This window comes from Heptranchias perlo, chromosome 21 (genome assembly GCF_035084215.1).
Source record: "Heptranchias perlo isolate sHepPer1 chromosome 21, sHepPer1.hap1, whole genome shotgun sequence".
Taxonomy (NCBI): domain Eukaryota; kingdom Metazoa; phylum Chordata; class Chondrichthyes; order Hexanchiformes; family Hexanchidae; genus Heptranchias; species Heptranchias perlo.
This window is the reverse complement of record NC_090345.1, coordinates 15,991,879-16,006,006: the sequence shown is the minus strand read 5'-3', so window position 1 is coordinate 16,006,006 and position 14,128 is coordinate 15,991,879. Positions and strand designations below refer to the sequence as shown.

Sequence of the window (14,128 nt, the reverse complement as noted above, 5' to 3'; positions counted from 1 at the left end):
CCATGGAGCACATCGGCCAACATCCCACCTACCTTTTGTACACAGTGATATCAGCCTCAGACAGGAACTCATTCAGCTCCCTTTTAAACCATTTATGACCTTGTGTAGGATATATATTATAATGTAGCATAGCTCACTTAGGTTCTGAAACATGTCCATGAGATGCTAGCTGATGCATGCTTAACAAATTCATCTAAAATTCCTCTGCCACTCTTTCAGCAGAGGCATTAACCTATTTATTTTAAATGGCTTAAAGTTTCCACTAAAATAGTGGAGAGAAGAATTTAAAACATACATTAAATGTTTGTCTGCTATTAACCCAGGGCTTCATTTCAAAATCTTAGTGACCTTGTAAACGCATTGAGTCATACAGACCAGTAAAATCATTGGTCTGTTCTGTGTTATCTGATCTCAGGGTGGAAGTGGAGGTGCTACAATTGACCTAATTTTCTCTAGTCTATGAAGGATAACAATTGGCCTATCCATTGATCAGTAATGACCTCTTCTAGTGTTCATACAGGGGCGTCAACTGAGGACATGATCACGCAAAGTCTCTGGCATCTATCATAGTTGAATAGCTTGCTGACATCTGCTGGCTCAGCTCATGTTGTAGAATGGCTAGTTGGATGAGATACCAGAGGACTGCTGCTACCTATCAAATTGTAACACAAGTCACCAAATTCTAAAGTAGAGTTGAGTACAGGGAAGGAAATTCACCAAGACAGTAAGTACGATGGGCACCATGCAGAAAAAGTGAGATGCCAAGTTCAAAGCTGAGATACTCAAACTGGTCAATCCCTCCTCAACTAGAAAACTTTTGTACAAATGATTGACCATTTAAAATGATGATTTTTAACTCATTCTGGTGAACAGTGAAGAATGATTAATTTAATCAGCCAAAATGATTTGGCTCATTAATCTTTAATAATTAAATAGGAAAAACAAGACTCACGTGTAGCAGGGTAGATTTTGACTAGTATGGCCGAAAAGCTCTCAAAGATTGGTTTATGTGAATCAATATACAAGGAAAATTAGGTACTTTTCCCTCTGTATATTACGAGTTCTGCCATGACCAACTGACTTGGGACAATGCATAAATCATATCTGAAAATTAACAGTATTTTGATATTTGTGCTGTTCTTTAAATTGAGTGTCATCTTTCAGCAAAATCCATCGTTTGTAGGGCATCTACCTATTAAAAATTGGTATTTTTAGACAAATAGATAATATATTTGCTTTCCAATTAATTGATTTTGTGATCAAGAAAATTTAAATGCTTATGTAGGAATAGTCCCACAAAGGACTGACTTTATTTTGGTTCAAACTTGTATAGAGAGCAGATTAACTATACTTTAAAAGATCTATATATAAAATTAAATAAGGTTACAAAAACCAACAATTTTGCAATATCATATTTATTGGGCAGTGCTAAAGTTCTAGACACCCAACTCTCCATTCTGCTGGGGGGTGGGAGGAACACGAAGGTTCAATTATTAAACAAAAATCAAACTGAAAACCTCTCAAATCAATTAGCATTACTTTCTCAGCTTTCAGTAACAACTTTCAATTTTCCTACATGTGTAAAAATTACTAGTTGGTAAGTCAATTTGAATTATGTCACATTCTATCAAAATTTAAATCATTGCAGCTCTGCAGAGTAAACTTAGTTGAATGCTTCACTATGTAATACATACTTAAATATGAATTAAATAGCCATGTCTTTGTAATATACATTAGTTTCATTAAAGATGAGAAAGTGTCAGTGCATATTTTTGCACTCTTGCTCAAGCATTTCAGAGGTTCAGAGTAGTCATCCCTTAAATTACAAATATTCTAAAAGAAACAAGATATACAGTAGCAAACTCAGCTTTACTAAAATACCTTTAATAGACACAAAAGCTCACCACGCACAGTTTGCTATGTTGATACACTTTTGGCAAAGAAACATCTATGCAAAGAACAACAAATTAAAGGTGAACTTAAAGAATTAAAGGTTATGACATGATTCAAATTCTGAAGCCTGGTCCCAAAAGAGACTTTAAATCCACCTTCCCAACATATTGTGGACTCATCTGCAGAGTACCATGACACCAAGAATTAATTTAAATATGTCTCACTACTATTCTGCCATACAAAAAAAAACTTCTGTGGGGTGGGGAAGTCCTAGTCTGATCTGGCTGTGTTGTTTATTGACACCATAATCACATTAAAAGTCAAATTCACGAGACAGAATAACAATTGCATTATTGCACAGAAGCAAAAAAATAAACAAAATAGTAAATTTGGTTTACTACAATCATCAGGAAATTGAATTAAAGTCATGAAAGAGATTCAGCATCATCAATAATTCGCTCATTTGATACATCAGTAAAGGGCTGCACATCTGTCTGATTGGCAATGTCTACTTCATCTGCTGTTATGGATAAGATGTCATCGGAAAGCTTTGTGACCTTTCTTGCTTGCTGTTCTGAAGAAGGTGCACTCTCACTTAATTCTAAATCCTCAATTCCTGCTTTATAATGGATTGTGAGCAGTGTAAGGGCTTGCAGTCGTTCACCTGACTTTGAAAGGGCAGCAGACAGGAGAGACTTCTTTCTAGGATCTGTGCTCTCCTTCTCATCTTTCATCAAAGCATAATTGTGTTCTAGTTCCTGATCTATTTCATTTTGTAGTTTGTCCAACATCAACTCCAGTTTTTGAAATCGTTCATCTGTTGGTAATCCTCGATACAGATCGCGACCAATCTCTTTTACGGCAATAAATACACTATCGTCAAGACCTCCTTCTTTCTTCACTGATAACTTGGTACCCGTGGAAGAAGCCAGCCGTTTGGAAGGACTGCTGGCACTGTAAGTCTCTGTGTCACTGCTTTCATTGTCTGAGGTGTTTGGAGTGTGCTTTGGTGATGGCTCTACCAAATCAACTCCAGGCTCAGCAAGACGAGCTCTAGGTCCTTGCCTTAGGTTCAGCAAGCGTGAACTGGTATTGATGATATGCCGCGTTAACCCAGTAGGCCTGTTGAAGGATGACTTTGCTTCCAAATCAACTCTTCTTTCTGTAGCAACAGAAAAGGGTGTATCTGCTAGACATTTGTCCTGGCACTTTTTATGGCATACATATGCACAGATCATGCACTGAGAAGCTGCTTTGGTCCAGACCTTCTTTTTACAGTAATCACACCAGGTTGGATTCTGAAACTGAGTATCTTGGAAATTATGCTTATTGTCTGTGCACAACATGGACCCCATATTACGAGCCTCCTTACTGAGAGCAGGAATGTCCTCTTGGGGATGATCTTCCTTTTCTTTTTCTATTAGAACACTAGAGTTTTCTGAATCGCCCTCTTTTAGGTATGCAAAATTTAATGTAATGTCACCATAACACAGTTTCTCATTGAATCCCTTATGAGTGCTTAGATTTCGTAATGCAGTCCTACTGACAACAGCTTTTGGTTCAGGGGCACCTAGCCTGAAGGTTGCCTGGAACTCCATTGACGCTGTAGAAAGACATTCCATGGCTATCTCTTCAAGTTTTATACTTGCATGGCCTAAACAAATAAGTCCACCCGATTTAAAAGGTTCTTTACACCACATTGCAACATTGACATACTTATGGTGGCCTTCAACCTCAAACACACATGTTGCCTTGTTCCATTTCCCAAATCTCTTGCGGTAGAGTATCTCTGATGATTCCCAGATTTGATTATCTTCTGCTCCTTCACGCATACTGCAGGTAGCTTCTGGAACTTTCTCCTTGGATTCTTGTTTACTTGCAGCTGACTTGGACAATGGTGGATCTTCATTTTGATCTACATTTTTGCCTATAGTCTTTTCTACACTTTTCTCTGTACTATTGATGGAAGGTGTTGGTTTTTCAAGTTTTTCTGTAGCTACATCTCCAGATTCAAGTAGGTACTGGGTTTCAGAGGAAGCCAAAGTAAGCTTTATCTGGGGCCTTGGGGGCACAGGAGGTTTATTTGTGGATCCCAATGCTGGCTTACTTGGCTGTTGTGTAACATCAGGGATATCTGAACACTTTGGTTGGGCAAATTTAGCTGCATCTTTTTGCTGTATTTTCAGGGGGATCTGATAATTCCCCAAATTTAATTTGCGATTCAGAATGGGCGATATAGTCCCTAGTGGCTTTGTGGCAAGTGTAGCTACTGAGCGCTTTGGACTTTGATTAGTTGGTGCTAACTCCTCCTTTAAGATTGTGGGTGCTGGTTTGATTTCAGGGCATATTAGTTCTTCGAATTCAGAATCTAAGTCTTTACCATCGCCACTGTCTAAAACACTATCATCATCGAATGTTTGTTGACCAAACTGTGGAACAAAGCCAGTGTCCTCAAGTTGGCCAAAGTTGTCTTGGAGGGAACTACATTGTTGATTCTGATGTCCACCTACAGGCCTTTCATAGTAAACCAATACTTTGTCACCAGCTTGTTTTATAAGCTTCAAAACATGCACAGAGGATGTCACCTTGACTCCTGTTGACAAATCAAAGCAAACCCATATCAGAAAAACAATATTCAAAAATATACACTGCATTAGTAAATGTCTATTCTAACACATTGCTAAAAAAATTAAGGAATGTTTATGAAAAACTAATTTTCAAGCCAAAGAGAGAAAATATTGTGCTATTTCAATTGTATTTTGGAGACCATGCATATTACTGCAATGTAACAACACAACCGGCACATTAGTGAATGAAGACAGACAGTTTCCTTCTATTATTCTTAACAGATTATGGTCCCATTAAGTGCTCTCTATGTGTTACCCAAAGTTGGGACTTTATCCATTCTGAATACCAAATATATAATGGCAAGTACCCATTTGTTGATTACTTGTACTTGCTTTAAAAAAAAGTCAGGATCTGCAATGTTACATGAAAATACAATTTAATTTGTCCTTTCAACAATAAATTCTCAAGTGATTTTTCTCCAAGCTCCCAAATTTCTCCCCCCTCCCCAATCTGATAAGTTTTTATCTCCTGTTTACTATTAGACATAATTTAATAGGACAAAGTCAGCATGGCTTTACGAAGGGGAAGTCATGTCTGACAAATTTGCTTGAGTTCTTTGAGGACATAACGTACAGGGTGGATAAAGGGGAACCAGTGGACGTAGTGTATTTAGACTTCCAGAAGGCATTCGACAAGGTGCCACATAAAAGATTATTGCTCAAGATAAAGAATCACTGGATTGGGGGTAATATTCTGGCATGGGTGGAGGATTGGTTATCTAACAGGAAGCAGAGAGTAGCCAGTAGCCAGTGGTGTTCTGCAGGGGTCGGTGCTGGGTCCCCAACTCTTTACAATCTATATTAACGATTTGGAGGAGGGGACTGAGTGTAACATATCAAAGTTTGCAGATGATACAAAGATGGGAGGGAAAGTAGAGAGTGAGGCGGACATAAAAAACCTACAAGGGGATATAGACAGGCTGGGTGAGTGGGCGGAGATTTGGCAGATGCAATACAATATTGGAAAATGTGAGGTTATGCACTTTGGCAGGAAAAATCAGAGAGCAAGTTATTATCTTAAGGGCGAGAAACTGGAAAGTACTGCAGTACAAAGGGATCTGGGGGTCCTAGTGCAAGAAAATCAAAAAGTTAGTATGCAGGTGCAGCAGGTGATCAAGAAGGCCAACGGAATGTTGGCTTTTATTGCTCGGGGGATAGAATATAAAAACAGGGAGGTATTGCTGCAGTTATATAAGATATTGGTGAGACCGCACCTGGAATACTGCATACAGTTTTGGTGTCCATACTTAAGAAAAGACATACTTGCTCTCGAGGCAGTACAAAGAAGGTTCACTCGGTTAATCCCGGGGATGAGGGGGCGGACATATGAGGAGAGGTTGAGTAGATTGGGACTCCACTCATTGGAGTTCAGAAGAATGAGAGGCGATCTTATTGAAACATATAAGATTGTGAAGTGGCTTGATCGGGTGGATGCGGTAAGGATGTTCCCAAGGATGGGTGAAACTAGAACTAGGGGGCATAATCTTAGAATAAGGGGCTGCTCTTTCAAAACTGAGATGAGGAGAAACTTCTTCACTCAGAGGATAGTAGGTCTGTGGAATTTGCTGCCCCAGGAAGCTGTGGAAGCTACTTCATTAAATAAATTTAAAACCGAAATAGACAGTTTCCTAGAAGTAAAGGGAATTAGGGGTTACGGGGAGCGGGCAGGAAATTGGACATGAATTTAGATTTGAGATTAGGATCAGATGAGCCATGATCTTATTGAATGGCTCGAGGGGCCGATTGGCCTACTCCTGCTCCTATTTCTTATGTTCTTATGTTCTAACACTGTAGCAGTAGTGGAAAAATGTTTTGAATATATGCACAGAGAAATGTTGAATCCTAACTTTACTTACCAAACACTTTTCAACAAGAGAAACTAATTCTTAAAGATGAATAAAATGCACTTTGACATAAATGAGGAGCCAGCCAGTGAGGTAAACAACACCTTGGGAGAAAACTCCGAGTTATTTATTGAAATAGTATAAGTGGGAAAAGAGATGATGGGCAGGCACGAAGTGACTCTGTGAGATAAGGGGCAGGCTTGAAGTGCACACTGTGAGATATGCTGAAGCCATGCCACTGCCCTCTTTGTATAGGAAAATGTACCTGACGTACCGTCACAAATACCCTCTGAGGCACACCAATCTAAATGATGTCAAATGCAGCACAATTTCTGAAACCCCAATGTACTCTGAAAACAATTCTTTCACATCCCAGCCACCTGTGAACATAAATGCTCAAAATGCACTATACTCCAAATTTATATGCAAGAATAATGATAAAATCTATATATTTAAAAAAATCATATTCATGCATTTCCCATTCATCACACCGCAGATATCATACATTGTATTCGTTTGTAATATACAGAACAAACTTTGCAGTAAAAAAAAATACAGAGCCATGATGTCTGCAGTCTCGATTGATCTCCAAGGCTTAGTGGTATCACTCTTGCTCTGAGTCAGAAGCTTGTGGGTTCAAGGGCCACTCCAGAAGCATGAGCACATAATCCAGGCGGTGCTCCAGTGCAGTATTGAAGGAGTGTTGAAGAGGTGCCATCTTTCGGATAAGGCATTAAACTGCAACCCTAACTGCCTGCTCAGCTGTATGTAAAAGATCTCTGCACTATTTGAAGAAGAGTAGGAAAGTTCTCCCAGAGCTCTGGCCAACATCTATCTCTCAACAAAACCACCAAAACAGATTATCTGGTCACTTATCTCATTGCTGTTTGTGGGATCTGGGGATCGGGTGGGAAAGTGGAGTTGAGGTTGAAGAGCAGTCATGATCTTACTGAATGGCAGAGCAGGCTCACGGGGCTGTATGGCCTACTCCTGGTCCTATTTCATATATTCTTATATAAATAACTGTGAGGTGGTGCGTTTTGGTAGGAAGAATAAGGAGACCACATACTGCTTGGATAAGAGTCTAAACGGGATAGAGGAGCAAAGGGATTTAGGGGTACAGATACACAAATCACAAAGTAGAGACGCAGGTTATTAAGGCCATAAAAAAGATAAACCAAGCACTGGGGTTCATTTCTAGAGGGACAGAATTGAAAAGCAGAGAAGTTATGTTAAACTTGTATAAAACCTTGGTTAGACCACACTTGGAGTACTGTGCACAGTACAATAGAAAGGATATAGAGGCATTGGAGAGGGTGAAAAAAAGATTCACAAGGATGATTAGAACTGAGAGGATATACTTATCAGGAAAGGATGAATAGGCTGGGGTTCTTTTCTATTAAAAAAGACAAGGCTGACGGGTGACCTGATAGAGGTCTTTAAGATAATGAAAGGGTTTGATAGGGTAGACGTAGAGAAAATGTTTCCACTTGTGGGGAGTCCAAAACTAGAGGTCATAAATGTAAAATAGTTGCTAATAAATCCAATAGGGAATTCAGGAGAAACTTTTTTACCCAAAGAATGGTAAGAATATGGAAAGCGCTACCACAAGGAGTAGTTGAGGGAAATAGAATAGATACATTTAAGGGGAAGCTAGATAAACATGAAGGAGAAAGGAATAGAAGGGTATGCTGTTAGCGTTAGATGAAGTAGGGAGAGAGAAAGCTCGTATGGAGCATAAATGCCAGCATAGATCAGTTGGGCCGAATGGTCTGTTTCTGTTCTGTAGTTTCGATCTAACTCGATGTATAGCTGGTCTCCAATTATTGATGGGAGCTATAACAGAACATCTTTTAGATCAATTTCTTTGACAAATTGTACATCTAAAGGCTGCAGAAAGATCAAAGCATGATGATGTTAATACAAGTGCACATAAACTTTATGCAATTAAAAAAGTAGCATGTAGGAAGATCCAAATAAAAAAGATCAAAAAGGTCAGTAAGACAAATGATGGGAGCTCCCTCAGAAGTAAGAAGCAGAAAGCCAGCATGATCTCCAACTGACCTGAGGATCTGCTAAGAGCAATCAGCCTCGGGAAGATACAAGTTACTCCTTATAGCTTTAATGATATGCACAGTTACATTTTAGCAGCAGAGTAATACAATGTGCATTACATGGTTTAATGCTCCAGTCCTTATAAACCAGCATGTCCTCCAGCCTAACTTGAGCAGCACTACAGGAGTCCCACTAGTAATACATCATAATACTTGATGTATATTCAGGCCTTTATTCACAAGTCCTCTTAAAAGAGTGGAGCAGGTTACTATGTCACTTGTTGAGTTTTTAACCAGAATAATGAGTTTGTCCTATACATACGTGACTTAAAGGTTGGTTTTGCTGCATATACAATCTTCACATTCTGAATGGTTGCTTACTATGCTCTAGCGCAGATAGGATAATAGAACAATTATTTTATTCATATGTTTGGCATTCATTTGTTGCTTAACGTGTAGTCACAAGCTGTGAAATCATTCTACCAAAGTGTTTTGTAATATGTAGTCATTCTTCATGCATTAAATAAAATTACAAACATTATAAAAGAAATAGAAAATAAACATTATATTAGAAATGCATTGGTTCTTGATCATGGCTTGATCTGAATTTCTATTAACAAACTGATGAATCTTTCCACTCTTACTATTTCTAGCTTTTCAGTGCATGTTGCAGTGGATTTTGCCTTTAAGGTGTATGATTTATATCTTCATATGTCAAAGATTGTTTGAAATCTTTTAAAGAGAGAAAGGGATTGTTGTTTAAGAAAAACCTGCTATTTACCTTGTGATATGGATTGGTAATTGGTTGGTAGGTAGGAGACAGAGAGTATGGTTAAAGGGCTCATTCTCTGATTAGCTGGATGTGACAAGTGGTGTTCCTCAGGGATCTGTACTGGGGCCTCAGCTTTTTACCATATATATTAATGGCTTGGGATGAAGGAATGGAGTTGTATATCCAATTTTGCAGATGACACTAGACTAGGAGGCACAGTAAGATGTGTAGATGGGAGCAAGAAGTTACAAAAAGGACATAGAGAGATCAAGTGAGTGGGCAAAATTATGGCAGGTGGAATTCAATGTGGGGAAGTGTGATATCATCCTCTTTGGATCTGAGGAAGTTAAATAGGAATATTTTCAAAATGGTGAGAGACTACGATCTATGGAAGAGCAAAGGGATTTAGATGTCCATGTACACAAATTACTATTGTACCTGTGTACCATGTGCACAGGTACAAAAATAATCTAAAAGGCTAATGGAATGTTGGTCTTTACCTCAAGGGGAATTGGAATTCAAAAGTGAGGAAGAAACACTTCAATTGTACAGACCTTTGATCAAACCTATTTGGAGTACTGTGGTCAGTTTTAGGAAAGATATATTGGCCTTGGATTCACCAGAATTATACCAGAGCTTGAAAGGACAGGTTGCATAAACTTAAGTGTATTTGCTTGAGTTTAGAAGGTTGAGGGGTGATCTAAATAAAGGTATTTAAAATTATTAAGGGATTTGATAGGGGAGATATAGAGAAATTATATCCTCTGGTGGGGAATTCAGAACGAGACGGCATATTCAAAATTAGAACTAGGCCATTTAGGAGTGAAATCAGGAAGCACTTTTTCACACAAAGCATTGTGAAAATCTGGAACGTGCTCTCCCAAATGGCTGTGGATGCTGGGTCAATTGAAGTTTTTAAGGCTGAGAATGATAGATTTTTGTTCGATAATGGCATCAAGGCATATGGAACAAAGGCAGGTAAATGGTGTTGAGGTAAAGATCATCCATGATCTAATTAAATGGAGGAGGGGCTGAATGGCCTATTCCTGTTCCTATATTTCTATGTTTTGGGCTTTCTCGCAACAGTGAACTAAAATCTGCACCTTTATGCGTGTCATGAATGGGACAGTTTTGCACAGGACTAACAACCATCCCGTATCTAGGATATATTGCATCAGAGACCACGTAAGATGTTCACCGATTTTGTCTGTCTACTGTGAAAGGTGGTAAACACCGTCTGTCAGATTGTTATGTTCAGGCTAAAATAAAGAGATTTATATAAATAAGGCATTACAGAGGCAGTGAGATATAGCAAGAAGTGAATAGTACAGTACTTGGCATACACAATATATAAACTGTTTCATAACAAAAAAATGAACTGAATTCTTTGCCGTTCTCTTCAGTAGCTTTCTGACCAAATCTATGTGGGAGATGATTCGCATGGCACCCCTCTTAACCATTTCATGGGGCATAGGCAATGCACAGCATAAAAGTAATAACCACGGATGGACTATAAACTATATTGGATATCTTTAATGTAAAGGCAAGCGATACCTCATAATCCATTTGCTTTTGACAGCTGCTGGCCATTGAAATCATATCCTATTCAGTTCATACACACTTATCAATGCTTTTAAACAACCTGAACTACTCTTAGAAAAAAGTTCCCTTGGTGGTTCAGCTATTTACGATGTGATGCATGTGTCTGTAAGCTTTCACACTTTTAACACTTCCCAGAAACTGAAACCATTTCAGTGTTTGACAGACATGAGCTGGTGTCTACAAATAGAACACCTGTTGTCCTTCAAAGAACCAATAATTTAATTAGCACCTAGAATCCTAACTCATTTACAAATCAAAGTATCTGCCCGAGTTCTCAGACAGCTGGGCTCCTGTTGCCGTTTTGAAGTACGGCCAAGGGAAGTCAGCTTCCATTTCAACTTTAGTTATTTCAAAATTGTACAACATATAAAAATTTGGCTATATTTAATGCTGAATAAAAACTGTTTTCATCACACTTGCTAGTCAACGGCATAATAAGAAGCCTCACTATCATAATTCCTTTCAAAAACCAAACGGTTACAAAAAATCAGAACCAAGTAGAAAATCCTTTTTTCTGTTCACAATGAGATAATTGAGGGCACTGGTTTGGAGGGGCAGCTGAGCTCAACAGAGCAGAATTAAAATGCAGTTCAATTGTTCAGAATGCTGAAGTACCTTGGGTTAATCATTTTGTCTAGAGGTTAATTCAGCTCCTTTGCACAACTGGTCCTTGTGGTTTAAGCTTAAAGTTTATGGTGGTTAAGCGGCATTCAATTGATTTTAACCTGAGAAATTCCACATGATAATTACAGTGCATCTAATTACTGGACAAGTAACTGATTCAAATTATTAGCATAAAAGCAGAGAAACAACTCATGGAGCAGCAGAATTTCTCCCACTGTTCTAAGTTTAGTGAGTATTTTCAATCTTTTGAACTCAAGAGTTTTAAGTTTATTTAAATCTGCAATAGCCTATAATTTAGGGAAGGAAAAAAAGGAGGGGGAGTGGCAGTATTGATTAAGGAGAATATTGCATTGCTGGAGAGGGTGTCTTTGAGGGGTCAAGGACTGAATCTATTTGGTTAGAGTTAAGAAACAATAGAGGCATCATTACACTATTGAATGTATTCTATAAGCCACCAATTAGTGGGAAGGATGTAGAGGAGCAAATTTGTAGGAAAATTACAGAAGGGTGCAAGAACTATAGATCAGTGATAATGGGGGACTTCAAATAGCCTAATATAGACTCGGATAGTAATAGTGTAAAGGGCAAATAGGGGAAGGAATTTCTGAAGTGTGTTCAGGAGAACTTTCTTGATCAGTATGTTCCTGGCCCATTGAGGAAGGAGGCATTGCTGGATCTGGTTCTGGGGAATGAGGTGGGTCAAGTGGAGCAAGTGCCAATGGGGGAACATTTAGGGAACAGTGATCATAGTATCATAAGTTTAGATTATTTATGGAAAAGGACAAGCAGCAATCTAGAGTAAAAATACATAATTGGAGGAGGGCCAATTTCAGTGGGGTGAGAACGGATCTGGGCTGGGAAAATTGGAATCTAAGATTGGCAGGCAAAACTGTAATCGAACAAAGGGCAGCCTTCAAAGAGGAGATGGTTTGGGTACAGTCTAGGTACATTCCCAAGAGGGGAAAAGGTAGGGCAACAAAAGCCAGAGCTCCCTGGATGACAGAAGAGATAGAGAGTAAGATGAAGCAGAAAAAGGGGGCGATTGACAGATGTCTGGTTGATAATACAAGAACGAACCAGGCTGAATACAGAAAGTACAGAGGAGAACTGAAAAAGGAAATAAGAGGGGCAAAGAGAGAGTATAAGAATAGACTGACAGCTAACATAAAAGGGAATCCAAAAGTCTTCTATAGGCATATAAATAATAAACAGGTAGTTAAGAGGAGGGATGGGGCCGAATAGGTACCAAAAAGGAGATCTATGCATGGAGGCAGAGGGCATAGCTGGAGTACTAAATGAGTACTTTGCATCTGTCTTTACCAAGAAAGAAGATTCTGTCAAAGTCACAGTAAAAGAGGAGGTAGTTGAGATACTGGATGGGCTAAAAATTGATAAAGAGGAGATACTAGAAAGGCCGGCTGTACTTAAAATAGATAAGTCACCTGGTCCAGATGGGATGCATCCTAGGTTGCTGATGGAAGTAAGGGTGGAAATTGCAGAGGTGTTGGCCATAATCTTCCAATCCTCCTTAGATACAAGGGTGGTGCCAGAGGACTGGAGAATTGCAAATTTTCCACCCTTGTTCAAAAAAGGGTGTAAGGATATCCCAGCAACTACAGACCAGTCAGTTTAACCTCGGTGGTGGGAAACTTGTAGAAACGATAATCCGGGACAGAATTAACTTGGACAAGCGTGGATTAATAAAGGGAAGCTGGCATGGATTTGTTAAAAGCAAATAGTGTTTAACTAACTTGATTGAGTTTTTTGACGAGGTAACAGAGAGGGCAATGGGGTTGATGTATATATGGACTTTCAAAAGGCGTTTGATAAAGTGCCGCATAATAGGCTTGTCAGCAAAGTTGAAGCCCATGGAGTAAAAGGGGCAGTGGCAGCATGGATACAAAATTGGCTAAGTGACAGAAAACAAAGAGTAGTGGTGACCGGTTATTTTTCAGACTGGAGGAAGGTATACAGTGGTGTTCCCCAGTGGTCAGTACAAGGGCCATTGCTTTTTTTGATGTATATTAATGACTTGGACATGGGTGTACAGGGCACAATTTCAAAATTTGCAGATGACACAAAACTTGGAAGTGTAGTAAACAGTGAGGAGGTTAGTAATAGACTTCAAGAAGACTTAGACAGACTGGTAGAATGGACAGACATATGGCAGATGAAATTTAATGCAGAGAAGTGCGAAGTGATACATTTTGGCAGGAAAAACAGGGAGAGGCAATATAAACTAAATGGTACAATCCTAAAAGGGTGCAGGAACAGAGAGACCTGGGGGTATATGTGCACAAATCTTTGAAGGTGGCAGGACAGGTTGAGAAAGCAGTTAAAAAAGCATACAGGATCCAGAGCTTTATAATTAGAGGCACAGAGTACAAAAGCAAGGAAGTTATGTTGAACCTTTATAAAACACTGGTTCGGCCACAACTGGAGTATTGTATCCAATTCTGGGCACCGTACTTTAAGAAGGATGTGAAGGCTTCAGAGAGGGTGCAGAAAAGATTTACTAGAATGGTACCAGGGACGAGGGACTTCAGTTATGTGGATAGACTGGAGAAACTGGGGTTGTTGTCCTTAGAGCAGAGAAGGTTGAGAGGAGATTTGATAGAAATGTTCAAAATCGTGAAGGGTTTACATAAAGTAAATAGAGAAACTGTTCCCATTTGTGGAAGGGTCGAGAACCAAAGGACACAGATTTAAGGT

The 14,128-nt window shown here is 39.1% G+C and overlaps 1 protein-coding gene across 1 annotated transcript in view; it reads right to left on the bottom strand.

Annotated features, from left to right (window-relative positions):
- Window positions 1-1,399: 1,399 nt before the first annotated feature.
- pdzd8 (PDZ domain containing 8) overlaps window positions 1,400-14,128 on the bottom strand; it is a 165,682-nt gene continuing 152,953 nt past the window's right edge. Inside the window, exon 5 of the mRNA XM_068002139.1 lies at window positions 1,400-4,486. Coding sequence (XP_067858240.1) covers window positions 2,319-4,486 — 2,168 coding nt within the window. The 3' untranslated portion in view covers window positions 1,400-2,318. The remainder of the gene's footprint in view (window positions 4,487-14,128) is intronic.